Source organism: Amphiprion ocellaris, chromosome 17 (genome assembly GCF_022539595.1).
Source record: "Amphiprion ocellaris isolate individual 3 ecotype Okinawa chromosome 17, ASM2253959v1, whole genome shotgun sequence".
NCBI classification, from domain to species: domain Eukaryota; kingdom Metazoa; phylum Chordata; class Actinopteri; family Pomacentridae; genus Amphiprion; species Amphiprion ocellaris.
This window is the reverse complement of record NC_072782.1, coordinates 6,625,826-6,644,240: the sequence shown is the minus strand read 5'-3', so window position 1 is coordinate 6,644,240 and position 18,415 is coordinate 6,625,826. Positions and strand designations below refer to the sequence as shown.

At 39.7% G+C, this 18,415-nt stretch overlaps 1 protein-coding gene across 1 annotated transcript; it reads right to left on the bottom strand.

The window, feature by feature from the left end:
* Positions 1-1,019: 1,019 nt before the first annotated feature.
* slc20a1b (solute carrier family 20 member 1b) lies at positions 1,020-13,190 on the bottom strand. The gene is made up of 11 exons (XM_023270001.3): positions 12,854-13,190; positions 11,063-11,764; positions 10,622-10,762; positions 9,555-9,640; positions 9,152-9,248; positions 5,449-5,568; positions 4,154-4,435; positions 3,365-4,004; positions 3,026-3,211; positions 2,801-2,885; positions 1,020-2,593 (listed from the first exon to the last, which is right to left on the bottom strand). Exons 2-11 carry the CDS (start codon positions 11,409-11,411, stop codon positions 2,435-2,437), a joined length of 2,145 nt encoding a protein of 714 aa, XP_023125769.1. The 5' UTR covers positions 11,412-11,764; positions 12,854-13,190; the 3' UTR covers positions 1,020-2,434.
* Between the last annotated feature and the right edge of the window lie 5,225 nt (positions 13,191-18,415).

The window sequence follows — 18,415 nt, the reverse complement described above, 5'->3', positions numbered from 1 at the left end:
CTGTTTTGAGCACCGCAGTGAAAGTTAAATTGTAGGTTATGCAACGAACCAGCGAGTGAAAAACAGGGCCAGTCAGAGCCAGTCTCAGCCAGATTCAAATAGTGCCAAAAACCTTTATAGACCGTCTTCAGCTGTAAAATCCTTCAAGCGCAATTACAAATTTACAACCTGGCAGCTCGTAACAACTCGAGGAGTGATATTTTTACCACTTTAATTTATGCATTCCCCAAAAAACAAAACATTTTGTTTTGAAGAGGTCGCCGCAGACATGAGTTTTTACTGCTTGACCTCGAAAATAAGATGCTGGGATTGTTTGTTTGAAGCCAGTCCCTCCTTGTATGTGAGTAAATCTGGGACAAGAATCCAGGGCACTCGGAGACGTCTGTCCCCAGGTGCTTATTGTGCTTGATTTATACTGTATCATCTGCTTCTGGTTATTTTAGGTCCAAGGATGCACTGTCCCTGCCCTAAAAGATGCTGAAAAGACTTTTTAGAAATTGAAAGCACTTTGGTGTAAAGGTTGTAGATGCACCAGTAAAGGTCACCGTTAACTGTGGATAGAAATGAATTAATCAATGTGGTGCAAAAAGAGGAAAGAGTTGTACATTCTGATCCTGTGGGGATACAGGAGGCTTCATTGTGTGCAGGAAAATGGCCCAGTGGTGCAGTCATCATTCACCAGGAATAGTGAGTCATATAAAAACGTAGGAGAGCAGTGATTCATACGCTCACTTAGAGCTCTGGAATACTACTGGATTGTGTTTGTAATGTAAAGCTAGCGTAAAGGAATCTCTCTTTGTCTGTCCCTGCATCACAGATGTACTGGAGTGAGAGAGCCCAGCAGCATGCAGATCCCAGCACTCATTCATCACCCGGTGCCTGAGCTGCACCGAGCTTTCCGTCAATAAAAAGGGAACAATCCCACTTATCTGTATAACACGTCTGCTGTCGTTTCATGTCTGATAACACAGTGTTTCTCTGATGAAGGTGTGGCGGATTTGAAGCAAAACAAATTCAACTTGTTTTCCCATTTTTATTTTCATTTTTCCATCCACACACGTGGAGCAGATTTTGTTGATGTGCATAAAAAAAAACTTCTTTGGTACCTAAGGGAAAATAAAACAATTAAGGCAACTACAGCATCTATAGGTCTGTAATGCATTTAGTACTGCAGCCAAATGACCACACGCTGGTGGTATGCAACGTATACCTGCTGCGCTCCTTCAAACCAGAGAACAGATCAGCTCATCACCAAACCACACTTTACATACCTTCCAGTTTTTAGGTTCCTCTTCCTCCTCGTTTATGATATTCAGAGGGAGGAAGAGGCAGGTGCAAATTCCACAGAAAATAAACTTACTGGAAGTAGCTGGTACAAGGTGAACTAGAAAAACAAGGCTGAAGCAGGCCTAAAGCATGTCATCAATGATTATGATATCAAGTTTCAACAGGCGATGTAAGGTCTCGTTTGAGAGCACGTTGTCGGTGCTGGTTGACATTCTGCTGTTACATTTCTCAAATTGAAGTCAAGACAGGTATTTCTGTGCTGATCCAAGAATGTTAAAGCCTCAGGAGATTTGGATGAAGAACCAGATAGCAGATAGAAAATCCACTAGCTTAACAATTTGGCCTTTGTCATTTCTTGCCAAGAAATTTGCTGATTTGTTTTAATACTAATTGAGTATTTTTCATATCATTCTGTAGGTGTGTAGTTGGTTCTACCACTGTAAATTAAATTGTAGTGCTGATACTGTGGTGGAATCATTTTGTAGAATGTGGGAGTAAACTTTGTTCTTTAACAGAGGAAAAACAATGTCCCAATTTGGGGGATACAAGGAAGCCAGATGCAAAGTTATTCATAACAAATTCTTGGAATCGGGGAGAAACACACATATACACACCAATAACCTTGTTTTCACCTAAAAATACTGCTTTTGCATCTACATTACTTTCAGCATGTTTTATGACTGGAAAATTACATCTGTTAAAGGCTAATACTGCATCTTAGTTGTTCATTTCTGTCTAGTGTAAAACAAAATGAAAACAGCATGGTGGTATATACATAATTGCAAAGTAAAAAAAATGGAAAGATGAGTATTAGAAAAAAAATCAGTTGATTTTAGATTAACTCTTTACAGAATGATGTGATATGAAAAAAAAGCAAGTCAGAACAAAGAAATGCAAGCTTCCCACTGGAAGTTATGTGACCCAAATGGAACAAACGGCAAATTCTAGGTCGAAAATGATGCAGCCAAGAACCACAGGCACATGTCACAAGTCCTTTCAAAACATTTCTTCTTTTTTTTTCCTTTTCTTCCAAAGTTGTTGGCTTGAGGTAAGCGATATATTTTGGCCTTCCAACTTTGCTCCCCCTCTCCTGGCTCGCGCTGGAGCGGTTTCTTTCTCCTCCCCTGCTTGGGGTGCAGCCGAACGCTCACAGGATGCCGCCGTGGATGAAGAGGGCCATGATGGCGGCGCTGATCAGACCAGAGATGGGCACAGTCACAAACCAAGCCATGAAGATGTTCCTGAACAGCCGCCAGTCTACCGCCTTCCTCGAACGCAGCCATCCTACTGCCACCACAGAGCCCACCTGGAAACACAGCAGTCGTTAGAATAATCCCATCCTCTTCCTTAGATGTAAGGACTTCAAATTACCTGTCGGTTAAATTTAATTAGGGAAACAGTTGCTCCACAGTTGGAGACGACCAGACTGTTTACAGCAGCCTCCTTCAAACTAAATAGCCTCTTCCCCCACGTCTGAGCAGAGTCCCCAGACCACAGTGTTTGACCAGCTTACCTTGCAGTGGGTGGTGGAAACAGGCAGACCAATGTTTGAGGCAACCACGACAGTCAGGGCTGAGGCCAGTTCAATGCTAAAACCGCTGCAGGAAGAGAAAAAAAACAACACTCATGTCTCTCTGGAGGATATGTCTGAGTAGGCTGCTAAATTCAAAAATGGGTAATGTCTGAGGAGGATGTGGTTTTCAGCGACTAGGGGAAACAGATTCTGTACTGTCTGTACCTTGAGGGGGTGATGGGGGTTAGGTCCCTGCCCATAGTCTGGATCACTCGGCGACCCCACACCCAGAGTCCAGCACAGATGCCCACGCCACCATACAGCAGCAGCCAAATGGGTGTAGGTTGGTTTGAAGTCACACTACCTGATTGGTAAACCAACCACAGAGCAACCAGTGGTCCAATGGCGTTACTGCAAAGGCAAGGGGGGAGGTTATTTCAACAGTGGCCAAAGCTATTGACATTAAATTGTGATAAGCAAAAATGTCACCAACAACCTGGCAGAAGAACAAAAGTTTTATCTCATGAGCCTGATGACATGGCCCTCTTTAAACAGAGTACCTACCTGACATCATTTCCTCCATGGGCGAAGGATCCGAAGCAGGCAGTGAGAATTTGGAGGAACTGGAACAGAGTTGAGACTTCTGGCTTGTCTGCATCAAGCCTGTCTTCATCTTCAGAGCTTTGGTTGCTACCTGCATCCTCCTTCCCCATTTCTAGTGTCACGTCATTCTCTCCCAGACTTTCAGGAGTTGTGTGCTCGGCCACAGCGTTGCAGTAGCTGGTGTAGCTGTCCATACGGATCCGTTTCCTGTCCTGACCACCGGCTCCCGGGCCCTTGTCGCCCTCCTCACTGGCACGGAAATCCCCATCTTTATGCTTGAAGTCTCCATGCATGCCAATGATGGCCATGGTGTAGGAGGTATAGCTGTTGTTGCGCCGGATTGGTCGGTCTCCCCCCTCACCCATGCAGTCACCAACCTTGGCCAGGTGAAGCTTGTGCAGCAGGTCTTTGTAGAGGCCGGAGTCCTTGTGGACTGTGTGGTACTGGCTGTAACCGTTACTGGGTATCTGTGCCGGCCTGTTGTTGAACTGAACCTGATTGTTGAACTGGACCTGACTGGAAGTATTTGTGGAGCCATTGCTCTGCTGGACTTGCTGATTGTTTAGTTGGACCTGATTGTTTGATTGAACCTGTTTGGGGGCTGAAGAAAAGGCAAGAAAAAAAAAAACATTAAAATTTGCACGTAGTTATGTCAGTCTCCTGTTTGTGATTAAAATAGCAGGAGAGACACATCTGAAAGTTACACAAATACATTAAAGTGTTAACAGCGTTTTCTACAGGCACGCTTACCACCATTTGCATTGCTACAGTCTGTGTCGTCAGAGTCTCCAATGTCAAACGCCACCTTGCGTTCTTTATTATTGTCAGCATCGTCAGAATCTCCAATGTCAAACGCCACCCTGCGCTCCTCAGGGGCAGGCTGGGGCTGAGCAGAAGAGCTCTGATTGACAGCTGGTGTGGTAGGTGTAGACGTCTCCTTGGCAGTCTGTTTCAGGATTGGACAGTGGGCCTCTCTGACTTCTCTCTTTTCCATCAGGGGGCTCTCAGAGGGGCTGGAAGACTTGATATCTCCTAGTAGGGGAGGAGTTGGAGTGAAGCGTTACTTGGGTCATGTCCAAACATATACACAGTACAGCAGAGAAATCCTAGTACGGCATGTGTTTCCTTTTAACTTAAGCTGCAGGGAGTCATAAGAATTGCATAACCTCAGTCTCAACCATTGTCCTACAAATGTAATTTTACCTGTGTTCAAAAATGAGCCAGTGCGTTCACAGGATCAGATAAATGGATTAGAAGGAACATATTTACACTACCCTAGGAGCTTAACTTATGAAAGACGATAAGACCCAACACGCATGAGGCTCACATGACATTTGTTTGTGGTTTTTAAGTGTGCTAGGTACGCAAAGTCAATATTTTCTATGTTCTAATCCTCAGAGCGATCTGACCAGTTAGCTACATTGCATCATCGCAAACTGGTCAAGGCTGGAACAGAAGCAGTAAGTCACTGTCAGCCTGCTCTCCAAATGTTAACACCTCAACCTTTCAACCCAGGCTTATTTTAGTCAAGTAGGCAAAGACCAATTACTTGATCACTATGACCTAATTAGTCAGCTTGTCTACTGGATTGAGGCTGATCTAAACAGATAATGCTTACACAGATAAACCTGCTGTTTCTAAGGGTAATACAACTCGAGAAATACTTTAACATCAGTCTTTCTGACATTACATTAAGAAAGTTACATGGAGAAACAAGACTTCTGAGTTGAACAGAAAAAGGTTCTGTTGAAAATCTAATAGGGCCTAAAGTCACAGCTGACTTTTTTTTTTTTACTTTAATCCAGGATTACTGAACAAAAACTGTTGACAATTTTTAGATGATTTTCATTAAAGCGACTCCATTATAATAAATTATCCCTGAGCTCCATTTGGTGGATTAATATGAGCCCTCACTGTGAATAGGTTGAGGTTACTATATGCTTCATTTATCCAATGACTTAAGAATACCATAATTTCAGTTGTCCAAGGAAACTGACAGGAATTTGAAAGGTGAATCATAAGACACCAAAAACATCAGGACTTACGTTCAATCTTCTTCTTTAAGCGAGGGCAGACAATGAACCAGACCACAATGGCGGTCAGCACAGAGCAGCCCAATGAGATGAGCAGGATGCCCCACCAAGGGATCTTGTCAAATCCCAGCACTGAAGGATCACCAGGTGCCGGGCACAGACAGACAAAGGCAAATAGAGAAAGGCATTTTTTAAAAACAAGGCAGCAGGTGCTACCTTTCTTATGGACAGCACAAAAAGGTACATTGCATCAAGACTAAAACACCCACCTTACAACTGAGTAGTTATGCAAATTTGTAAAAGTATAAAACAAGGTAGTATTGTGCAAGTCTATGTGAGGTCACATCTGGAAAATGAAGCTTCAAGAGGAACACCGTTTCCTCATTTAAAACATAAACAGCACCAATAAATTATAATGACTAACTACAGGACAATAAATTCAACGACATGTGCCACCTATTGACTAACAGCCCAAGCATGACTGCACAGCTTCATTGTGCCACAAAGCTAAAAATGGAAAGCATGTGTACCCCTACATATGGACAGTTACGTAATAGGCGAAGGAGCACAAATGTCACCACGACCCCCAAATGCCCAGCTAGCAGCACACAGACAAAGAGCTCCTTAAAAGGACACGTTACTTGGGTAGAAAAAGCAAAAGAAAGGTGGGAGTAATTCACTGGCGCTGTTTGCTGTAGCAATAAGGGTACCCTCTTGCCAAGACTGCAGCAAAGCTGGTGCAGCAGAGGTAGATGCGGTACAGCGCACACTGGCAGAAAGTAACTATTTGCATTTCCCCAGGGAAGCAGTCATCTTTGTCATACAGACACAATGCAAGTCAGCAGTGTGGTTAGGAGAAAACAAAAACAAGAGCTTCTGAAATTCTAATGCCACCTGTGTTGAGGTTACCTTGGTCATGTGAATACTTAAAAAAAAAAAACACTTCCACAAGATTGGGATTGTTTGGGAAGTTTAAGATAAACAGAAGGAAATGAGGGTCAAGGGCAAGAGATAAGTGTCTCGGTTGCCGTGTTTGTTTGAGGGCAGAGTCCACGGTGCACTCTTTCCACTGAGTCACGCTGCAGCATGACACTGCAGAGCACCTAACTGATGTTTATTTAGTTACGCAATGGAGGCTCACTCCCTTCAGGACTGGAGAGGCATAGGAGGGAAAAACCAGGAGGCACCTCTGTATCCGCTGGGCCTCCTGTTCATGGCTGGAGCACACCGGCCCACATGTAGAGAGATATCCAGAAACAGGCGTGGTTCAGCTACACATCACTAAGCCCCATTGCTCATCACAATTCAAACAAAACAGGAAAAACTGTTGCCCTAAGAATGGCAGAAGCACCAGAGTGCGTCCACATGAATGGAGACTTGTTTGTAGGTGACTTCTTACAGAAAGAAAGAACTTGTAAAAACTAGCCTGAGCCTAGCAGTTTTGTGAACACGCCCACACAAATGGTGAGCTTACACCACAGCCATGCGGTGGGAAGGATTGGACTCCGCAGGAAATGAAATTTAACCACGGCTGCGTTCCAAACCCCTCCCTGTAACCTGTGTATCCCATGGCCTACATTACACAATAATGTGGTTTATTGTTTTTTCTTCCAGTGCTGTACATGCAGCTCACCACCAACCCCAATTACAGTGACAGCTAAAACGGCAGTTTATGAGTCACTTGGCCAAGGACTCTTTGGCTTTTTGTCCTTACTTTTGTGTGGAACTAAATGTAGGATTTACTAAGGGTATTGGGAGTACGGACTATCTGGTTTAGGTATCAGCATGGAAGAGATCTGAAAGCTCTAAATTCACTCCTCACAATAAAAAAAATAACTATCAATGAAACTGCTACTGAGGACACTTAAGATTTTGAATAGGCCTAAGATTAAAACAAGTCATGCATACTGTGATGTTGCCGATTGTTTGGTGTCCCTAGAGCAACCAACGCTGCTGGGTGTTTGTTTTTCAGAGGGTAACCGTGGCAGAAAATTTGTATCCAGCTTAACACAGTGAGGTTTTATCAACTGAGGCTAGTGTGAGGGGGTCAAAATGTACTGTCACTGTGACACTCAGCACTTTGAAACACAAACCGGTATGCAGCAACAACAACAAAAAAAAAAGTCATAGACCTACATATAACAGACAGCAACATGGAGACAATTTAGGGCAAATTCATCAAATTTAAGTTCCTACAATCTCTGAGATGCAGAGAAAAGTTGACAGTAACTTTATACCCACCGAGGAACGCATTGCTCTTTGTATTCCAGTGACAAAATTTTGTGCCACGTTTTAAGAGTAGGAGTTACATAATAAATCTGTTTAAGGGTTTTCATTATACAACGAACAGGGCCGCAGTGGAGTGACAGCAGCTTAGTGATTTATAATGTGTGAAGAACCCAAGTCACACCAAGCCCCATCTGTAAAGGATCGCCAGCTGACCCTCAAATTCTTTGCACTAAATTGTAGTCATTTCTGCGCATGCTGACTTGAGGTCTCTGGCACCGGTGTATATATTGAGCGTAGGAATGTGCTGTGGGATGTCTGGTGTCCAATCGCACCACTACGCTAGCACGTCCATCAGGGGGAACACTGAGTCCTATCACAGGAAACACGCTGTATTCAGTTTGCTGCAGATACTACTGCTGCTGCATTAGAGCGCATATATCAGCAATAATGAGCTGTTGTTGTACTGCGTGCCAGAGTAGTATCTGAAGTAGAGCCTGAAATAATTACGGGGTGTTTAACTTTTTTTTTGTTTAATGATAAACTGTTCAGGGATTGGCTATAATTATGACGTACTTATGCATTGTGAAAACTGATCACGTAGGAATCAGCAGGGATTACTCCAACATTAAATTGGCTTTTACAATGAGCCCAAGTATGCATGTTAACAATTTCTTCCTGTCTACATTATATTGTGTGAATGCAAAAGTAGGAATTTACACCTTCATAGTAGATTAGGTTTGTTTGTAAAGGTGGCTAAAGTGTAATCTCGCACCTTGTTGCGTGAGGTACCCAATTACAGGTCCTCCTGCACAGTGTGTTCAGGTGTGACGAGTTTCACACAACTGTACAGAATGTGCCTGACTAAGCAGGGTTATGGGCTATGCTGGAACTGCAAGTGATCTCCTCTCTGTCAGCGTGCTGATGTGCATGCACACATCAGCACACCAAATCTGGTCAAACTCTGGCCTGTAGCCGCCATTTAAAGGCCCAGGCCAGCTAACATCTTGAACTGTTAGGCCCTGTAGAGAGAAGAAAAACAAAGGAGCAGAAGTTGCTCGTTTAATAAATAGTTTCGGGAAGATGAAAGACCAGCAAGTATTAAGAGCATTATGATACAAATTCTGAGCAACAATACAACTACTAGCAGCAGGCAATTAGAATAATTTCAGTAACACTCTTTACTTCTCTTTTCCTCCACCATGTCTGAAGGACACAGACAGTGACGTCAAGAGTTAAGTGAAATCTTATTTCCATCTCCCTGTTGTGCTCCACTCTAAAACTTCATTCCAGCTATGACCCACATAGAACCACAAGTAAGAGACGTCCAAAAAAACATGTTAAAATAAACACAGCTTCCGTGAAAATGGTAAACACAGTCTGGTTCAGTCTGGAATATATGTGGGTATCCGGCTGTCTGAGGGAGCAGTTTATTTTAAGCTGTGGCTGTGGGCAGGCATGCAAAACTAAATGAAACAATGATACTCACTCGGAGCTCCAGTGAACATGATGGAGAACAGGTTGATGCCCATGGTCATGGCATAGAAGACAGGCAAGGCCTTCAACCCATTAGGTACCGGATCTTTCTACAAGGACAAAACAAAGCACAGATTCAGAAAAAAATAACTTCACTGTTTGAGCAGAGCTGCTCCATTTTGCTGTCAGGTTACAGCTGATGGCAGAACAAGGGCACAGTGGTAATCTGAACCTTTTGTCGATAAGGAACTGCTTTCAGAGAACAGAAGCTTTTTCTTGTCATATAACAAACATTTCCTCAATTTCACTGTGGGGAAGATTAGCATAGTGTTGAAACTGCCCTGAACACATCTCTCCATAAAGTTCTTGGTTCACAAAAACACATACTTTGTCCAATCTGATAACAGCGGGCTTACCTTGTGTAAGATAAACATGCGCACAAAGTAGAAAACAATGGCTGACATTATTCCAGACAAAAGAGGACTCAGAAACCAGGAAGCAACTGCAAAAGAAATAGATATTAGCATTACAATTTAGTGGAAATGCAGTATCACATAATTCTGTCACAAGAATGAAACAGAAAACTATCCTGGCTTGGCATTTGTTGAAATTATACACTCTATTCAAACAAAGATAAATCCTTTCTATGCTTCATTCAATTTTCTCTTTAGGAAACGTAATACCTGATAGGAAACAAACTGACAGGTCAAAAACAAAAGTTCAACTCAGTCTATGCCAGTTTGAATTGCAAATTAGCCATTTTAATTTCACTGATAAAGCGGACATTCTTTGACCATTTTGGAAACATATCCACTGGTCCGTGGACAATCGTGTAGGATCATTTTACACTCAATTATTCAGTCAATAAAGGCTTGCATTGTGATCTTAATGTGAAACTTCAACCCCTTTCCATGCCTCCCTGATGTTAAGTTTTTATTGTTTGTGATCCATTTGTGGTTGTCCTTCTATAAGGGGCAAAAACTGGTTTATATCAAGTTTGGACTTTCTGTAAAAGCACATTATTACCCCAGAAAACCACCATCAAATGCAACAATGTAAGAAACCAATTGTGAAATTAGCTCTGCTAGCTATCTTCCTGCATTCCTGCAAGTCAAATTGCCTCATCATTGCTGATTTATGTTTAGAGCTTATCAAATGTCTCATCTTCCTCATCGCTATTGCACACCCAAAAATTTCAAAACATTAGTGACTAATGCTTGTGAAACTGATTTGTACAATCAAAATTATATTTTTATGTGCTGTGGATTTACCCTAGAATCTTCAACTACAATTCATTAATTTTTAACAATAGATGTCTGACCTGGACATTGGATTATCTTCAACAAAAACAAAACACTGGCTAAAGACTTACGATAATATTGCATTAGCAGTCACGCCCAGCTACATTAACACAGTCAGTGAAGCAAATCAGCCAAACGCTGAGTACATTTCTGGGTCAGCTGATTTGATTAGAGTGTCTTACCAATGCGGAAGAGTTCCCACCACCTGACTCCCTGCAGGCCTTTGGAAACCAGCGAAAAGCCAATAGTAGCACCAACAATGCAGTGTGTTCCAGAGATGGGGAGCTTAAGGAAGGAGGCAGCCAGCTGCCACACAGCAGAACCTAATGAGAACAGATAAATTGAGGACATTATTCAACAGCTTGTCCACAGGACCACAGTAAGGGTTTCCCCTCACATGGTACAGCACAGAAGAAAATGGACAAACTTTAAAACATTTAAACTCTATTTCTTCCAACTGAAAAAGCAAAGTCATTTGAGAACTTTACAGCCCTACTTCAAGGTGTTGGTTTAACATCTCCATTTTCTAGTTCTGGGAACTGTGCACCTATGTGCCAAGTTCTGTTCACAGGGTTCAATGACTGCAGGTTTAACCACACGTAAGATAAGCTGCAGACACTCACCAACCATGGCACTGACGGATCCAGCCATCAGCACATGCTCAGTGCCATTGTACATGTTCACATCAATGATACCCTTGCGGATGGTTTCGCTCACTTTGGCCCCAAGAAGCACAGACCCGACGGTCTCGAACACTGTGGCCAGGATGCAGGCCTGGCGCAAGGTGACCACTCCAGAGCCCACGGCTGTGCCAAATGAATTAGCAACATCATTGGCACCCACAGAGAAGGCTAAGATGAAGGCGATGATGAAGCCGACAATCAGCAGCCACATGTAGTCTGTGAGAGCAGTGTTTGCTGCTATCCCTACCGTACTGGCTAGTATTATTGCAGCCGCAGTTGGTGAAACCATGATTGTAGACTAGATATGAACCTGCTTCACAATCTTAAAGGGAATGAATGCCTGTCAAAATAGCTACAGCTATAAAATAAAGAGGTATAAAGGTAAAATAAATAATTAACTTTACTTTAGGTCCACCTGTCTTAACAGGATTTCTGATATTCAGCAGTGCAAACTTATATATTAAAAAAAAAGGTTTATCTGGAGCTGACCAGTAAACAATTAAAGTAAACTAGAGGTATATTGAAGATTTATTGCTATCCTGTAATTATACTAGATATGTTGCTGTTCTTTGGGTGCTGAGCTATCAAGCAGAGTGAACCAGCCATTGTGCAAGTGTGACTGCAGATGAGCAGGGGTACATCCTGAAAGAGACAGGAAAGCAAACAGAGAAGGCTTGCTATAATTGCAGTTTCTCTTAATGCCATTGCAATGAAAACGCACACATCTAAAAGAGACACAGCAATAAGGAAATAGAGTTTTACACGAGGAATGAGCGTCTATTACATCAAGCTAAGATAAGGCAGTACAAGAAGCGTGGACGACCAGTAGTAAACGCTGCACCGGAAGGAGGAACTGTATTTGCTGCCTTTTCCTGACAACCCTACGGGAAGCCATTTTTTGGTAAATGGCGCAGGAAGCATCGCGATTATATTACAGCGGCGTTCTCTGGTTTGACCCAGACACTCCGCTCCTTGTGTTGTTTGCTGCTGTTCTGTGGGGGATTGGAGCCACTGCCAGATAAGGACAGTCTTTATCTACGGGACAGATTATAACTTTTCTACGTGTGCACGTGTCGTCATTCATTCATACGGCACGGACCGTCCCCCGGGCACGAGCACCGTCTGTTCAGGGCTCGGCTGGTCTGGACTCGATTTTTAAGACTTTCATTTGTAGCCGCCATTAAAGCCGCCCCTGCCCCGTAAACGACCGTTCCTCAATAGAGCTCGACGTGGTTCTTCGTAAACGCAACCGGATGTGAGTCAGTTTACAAGATACCGATGCGGTAACACCGACTGATCTTGTCGGTTTCTTGTCCGTCGTCGTGTGTTTATTCGTGTCGACCCATTTTTAAACGGTTTTGTCCTTTAAACAGATGGTCAGTGCTGCTAACGTTAGCTTAGCATTGAAAAAAAAAAACACACAACTTAATTAGCTTGATTCGAGTTGCAGTGTTACCGTAAACACTGTTATCAACAACCGTTATCTATCCCGGGTCGAACTAACTGTTTAACCCGCAATAAATGTCTGGGGGTGTTATTTTTCTTTTTCCTTTTCAGATAACAGATCGTTCGTTTGTGTTGAATGCGTAGTACAATGGCTTGTTACTCGAGCTGCCGTTAGCATTAGCTCTACCCTCACCTCACACCGTGATGTTAGCCGTTTTTACACTATTCGGCGAACAAATAATAAGAAGCTGTTTGTTTTGAAAGAGAATAAATAATAAAACTCACCACACGTCGCAGTTGTCGGTCTCGGAGAAAAGAGTGCGTGTTAGCCGGTAAGCTAATTAGCGCGCGCACAAGACCCCTTAACGTTACGATAGCGCGCGCGGGATAATGAATTTTTTTTTTTTTTTTTTTTTTAAAAACGATAGTGAAAAATTCTCCTCTCCGCGAAGCTGCACGAAGTTACGAATAAAGTGACTGAGATGAAAAAACGGCGTTCGAGGTTGATTGGATATAAAATAAGTCCGTCTTTTCTCCGATCCAGAAAGCTCTCAGTTTGAATGAAAGCTGCGCTGCCGCATGTGTAGAACTTGCTCGTGCCGGTGAGCGGAACATGGGGTTCTTTTTTTTATTGGATACACCCTGAACTAAGCTCCGCCCGCCTCCTCCCAGCTGTCACACCGCCGGGGAGTCATGTGTTCACTGCGTGGACGGAGGAGGACTCGGCTCAAAATCCTGTGGAAGATCCCCACCGCAAACACAGGTCTTCTTTTACAACACGTTTAGATTCTTTAACCCTGTAAGACCCAAATATAGAAAAAAAACTAGTAAAAATAAATAAAGAAATAAAACTAAAATGATAGTACTTGTACTAGTAGTACTACTACTACTACTACTACTACTAATAATAATAAAAATATTGTGTTTATATATAGAAATCCAAATACAGCAAAAATAAAACTCAAAAAATTACATATACATATATATGTAATTTATTTAAGAAATAATAAAAGAAGAAAAAAACTAAAAAAAATTATATATACATTTTTTTTCAGTTTTGTTTTTTCTATATTTGTGTTTCTGTCTATAAACACATTATCATTATTCTTATTATTAGCAGTAGTAGTAGTAGTATAAGCACTATTCTAGTTTTATTTCTATGTTTATTTTTGCATTTTTTCTATATTTCGGTCTTACAGGGTTAAAGATATATACATCTAAACTTAAATATTGAAAAAACTAAACTAATTTTAAAAATTAAATAATTAAACTATTTTTGTTGCATGTATATTTGCGTAGCACATATAAAAAAACAAATATAGGTGCAACAAAATATTGTTTAATTTATATATATATATATATATATATATATATATATATATATATATATATATATAAATAAAATAAATAACTTAACTTTAACATACAAACGTAACAGAAAAAAACAAAACAGGTTCATATCCACTGACAAAACTGAATCATAGATTTCTGCAGGATCCGAATACTTCATTCACATATTTCTATATTCAGATTATTGGTCCCATTCAAAGTCTCAGTACTACAACCATATAGATTAGCATATGTAGAAAAATATGTCCAAAAAATATGAACATAGCAGAAAAAATAAGCATAAATTGGATTAAAAGAATGGAGTTATGTTTGTGTTGTTGCACAGAGACCTATTTATTGCATAACACTGGGTGGAAATTTAGTTAATTGCTTGAAATAAAACAAAATGAGTCCAGAGTCTATTAACTTAGTGTCTGACAGTCGGAGTGATTACTTACATAATTTGATTCACTTACATACCTGAATTTCAGCATACATGCATATATTTGTACTGGGATGTCACTAATTATTCAAAACTACACTTAAGTACAAGTATTAATTTGTTCTTGCAATGTTTTATTTTTTTCTGTTAACACAATGTAGTATTGTTAGTTTTTATAACTTTAAAGTACACACTGTATGAGTCCTGCAGTTTTGGTACATCGTGTCATCTTCATATTTGTACATATATGTGCATGTCAATGGTGTAAATAGTCTTTATTATATTTTCAACTGTATTGTACTTCTTCTGTCTTGTGCTTCAGTAAATCAGTGAAGATGATCTTATTTTGTCTTGCTGTTATTTTACACTCCCATTTCACAACACCTTATTACTATGTTATATCATTATATTTAATATTACTTGGCACATCTTTACTTTCTTTCATAGTTATTTGTATTTTCAGCACCTCCATTCCTGTATTTTATCATACCTGTGTGCTATTGTACTGCGATGTGACTAATTATTCAGATACAACATTTAAGTACAAATTTTAGTCACTGAACTGGAGTATTCTCATCTCTTTTCCCACTGTTTTCCCTTTTTCATGTTCTCTTTTCAGCAATACAAGTAGAATAATATCATGTAGCAATGTTTATTTCTTTCTCTAACTTCTCAAATGCAGTAAGATATTGAAACAGTGTTTTCTCTCTCTATACCCCTAACCCCTACAATTTGGTTATATCAGTCATATCATATCTGCACTTATTTCTACAGGTGAAAGGTGTACATAATCTTAATTATATTTCTATTGTTATCTTTATTGTGTCTTTTATATTCCTTATCTTGTTTCTCACAATATTTGTATCAGGCTGCTTAGAGATCAATAAAGTTTATCTTATCTTCGTCTCCATTCTTGTTATTCTATTACTCCAATTCCACTACACTTTACAGGAAATAATACTTTGCTCAACTTTACTATTTTTGTCATAGTAATTTATACATTTAGTACTCACATAATTGTATTTTGACAAAACTGCATTTATTTGTACGGAGATGTCTAATTATTCACACGTAAGTAAATTTTTAGGCAATTTAGTCGAGTATTTACATTTGTTGTTGTTGCTATATTTACTTCTATGTCCCCTTATTTCACAAGGAAATATTCCTTTGTACACTGTACATTTTTCCATAGTTTCAAATACATTCCTGTACTTTAATATACCTGTGTGTTTTTGTACTGGAATTTAACTTACTATAATAATTCAATACACCAGTGCATTTTTTAACATAATTTACTTCAGTATTTCCATTTTTTGCTGATATAGTTGCTGTACATCGCTTTGGATAAAAGCATCTGCTAAATGAAATTGTAGAATTATAGAAAGTTGTTGCTATTTTTTACTTCTTTCCCCACAACATTTCTCAGGGGAATATTCCTTTGTATATCTTTATAATTATTGTTAATTGTTTATAAATAAATATTTTAATATCTGTATTTTAACGTACCTGAAAATAATTGTACTGGGAAATCACCAGGTATTCAGATAATACACTTAGGTATAATCTTTACGTACACTACTTGACTATTTCCACTTTATTATATTATTTTTTATATCAGTTATACTACACTTTGCAGGGAAATGTTACTTTGCATAGCTTTACTATTTTTTTTTAAGAATCACTTGTATTCACGACTTATTTTCCTGTTGTTTTTTTTTAACATCACAGGATTTTTTTGTTTGTTTTTTTACTGAATAGTTAATAATTATTCAGATACTACATCTAAGCACAACTTTTAGGCACTTTACTGGGGCATTTCCATTTGTAACTTATTTTAAACATTGCACTACACAAACGAAACCCATTCAGGCCAATAATCTGTCTGTCACATAAATTTAAAATATAACCTTATAGGCAAACAGACACAAAAAATAGACATAAACCACAACAGCTCTGTGTTTTTCTAACTATGAGAGAAACAACAGAGCATGAAAACAGCGGTGGTGGTGATGTTAACTGCATTACAGAAGACTTGTGTGTCATTGAAGTGCACTCGGCCGGAAATGATAACAACATTCACCCTCTAACAAAAGTGGTTTTCTTTGGTCACAGTTCTTTTATTATGTTCATCAAGACAAAACGCGATATTCTGCTGAATGGAAGAAGTGCTCGACGAGCAGAGCAAAATGTGTTGGGCTGATTGATAGTTTAAAAAAAAACGTGTTGCGTGTTTGCATGGCAACCACGAGGAAGAAAACAATCCCCTAAACGCACCACATGTTGTGTAACAAACAAGTAAACGCTACATAATTGTGATAAAGTACATTATGTTGTTTCACTACAAGCCCACTCCCTTTGTTGTCTCTGCTTGTTTGACGTCACTTCTTTGGATCATGGAAAATTTCCAGCCTTCTGGGAGACGTTCAGGGTCGACGCTTATAATTACGAATCTTGTCGCAGCACGTGAAGGCCCCATTTCAGAGGGGAAGGAGTGGCGATGGTCGTGGGGCTTTTTTTCTTTTTTTTTTTTTTTTACTCGACTAGACATTTCCAGAACTCCAAGCGTGAACTCTAAAGATAATTCACATCTGCTTTAACTCCCACTTCAGCCACACATAGCAGAGACAATAATCCTCCTTGTTTTAACCACAGACCTGTGACCCCTACTTAAAAGATTGGAAAATCGAAACTGTCAATGAAGCACAAGGAGTTCACTGAACTGGTTTGGACTGGTATAGACCTGAATGGGTGATAACTTCACCAAATTGTAAAGTACAAGAAATTATAGTGTAATAAAGGTTTGGTTTATGCTCTATTGCCCAATGTTTGACTCACACCGGATGAGATAAAATCACTTTCCTATGTATCCTCATTATGTAACACACTGCTGGCCTACATACAAACACAAAAAAAACCCACTTTTGGATCCACTGCCACAACTAGAATACACTTTTATATCAAATTATGTATGATCAAGGCACTTTATTCACACACTAAATATTATATTCGTGCAATATATTCATTTACATTCCAGTATTTGAACACATCTGCATACATTTTTCAGCTACTACACTTGAATACAGGTTTTTGGCACCTTAATGTACACGGAGGTTATTCAAAGTGCTTTAACAGACAAATATATAGAATTTTTTAAAGTAATAAAAAACTTGAAATCTAAATTAAATGAATAAATTAATCCAAAACAGCACAAACAAGTTGAAATAATGCACACAGAACATTTAATGACTTCCTTTTTTTTGCTATTGTATATTAATACAATGATACTTTTTACAGTTTTACATTTACAGCATATAAATTAGTAACTTGAAATATTTAGTATTTACATCCTGCACATGTTACTCCCTGAATCAGTATCAAAACTAATGCGTGTGTGGATTCTGTGTTTGCTTTAGAGATAAGTAAAGCGACTCCAGCATGTGGTGCGTTTGCACGAGGTGTCTTTAAAAGCATCTTGCATGATGGTCTCATGATACTAAAACCTTCTGAAACTTTCGTGAGCAACAAACACATGATTTAAAATGAACTTTGATGCATCAAACCATTGCAAGGCCACAAGTGTTTCCTGTAGTTACACCCACTTCACCAATGCAATAACATTTCAGTAAAGACACATTTTTTAGGTTATTTCATAATTCTGGGATATTTGGGTGATAAAGACTTCTTAAGTGTTGTTTTGCACATTAATGGCTGAATCTGACAGGGTCAGAGGAGAACACAGTACACTGAGCACTATGATGCCACAGACACTTTTCTAGGTTTATTAAAGCAGGGCTGCAACTGATGATTATTTTCATTGTCAATTATTTTCTCCATCAATCATTTAGTTGTGTGGTCTGTAAAATGTCAGAAAATGGGGAAAATGCCAATCAGTGTTTCCTTTAGAACAACATGACATCATCAGACGTCTTGTTTTGCCCACAACCCAAAGACATTCAGTATTTATCAGTAAAGAAAGAAGAAAGTGTTCACATTTAAAAAGCTAGTATCAGGTAATTTACACCTTTATCTAAAGAATGAGTCAAACTTATTGATGGATTATAAAAATAGCTAATGAT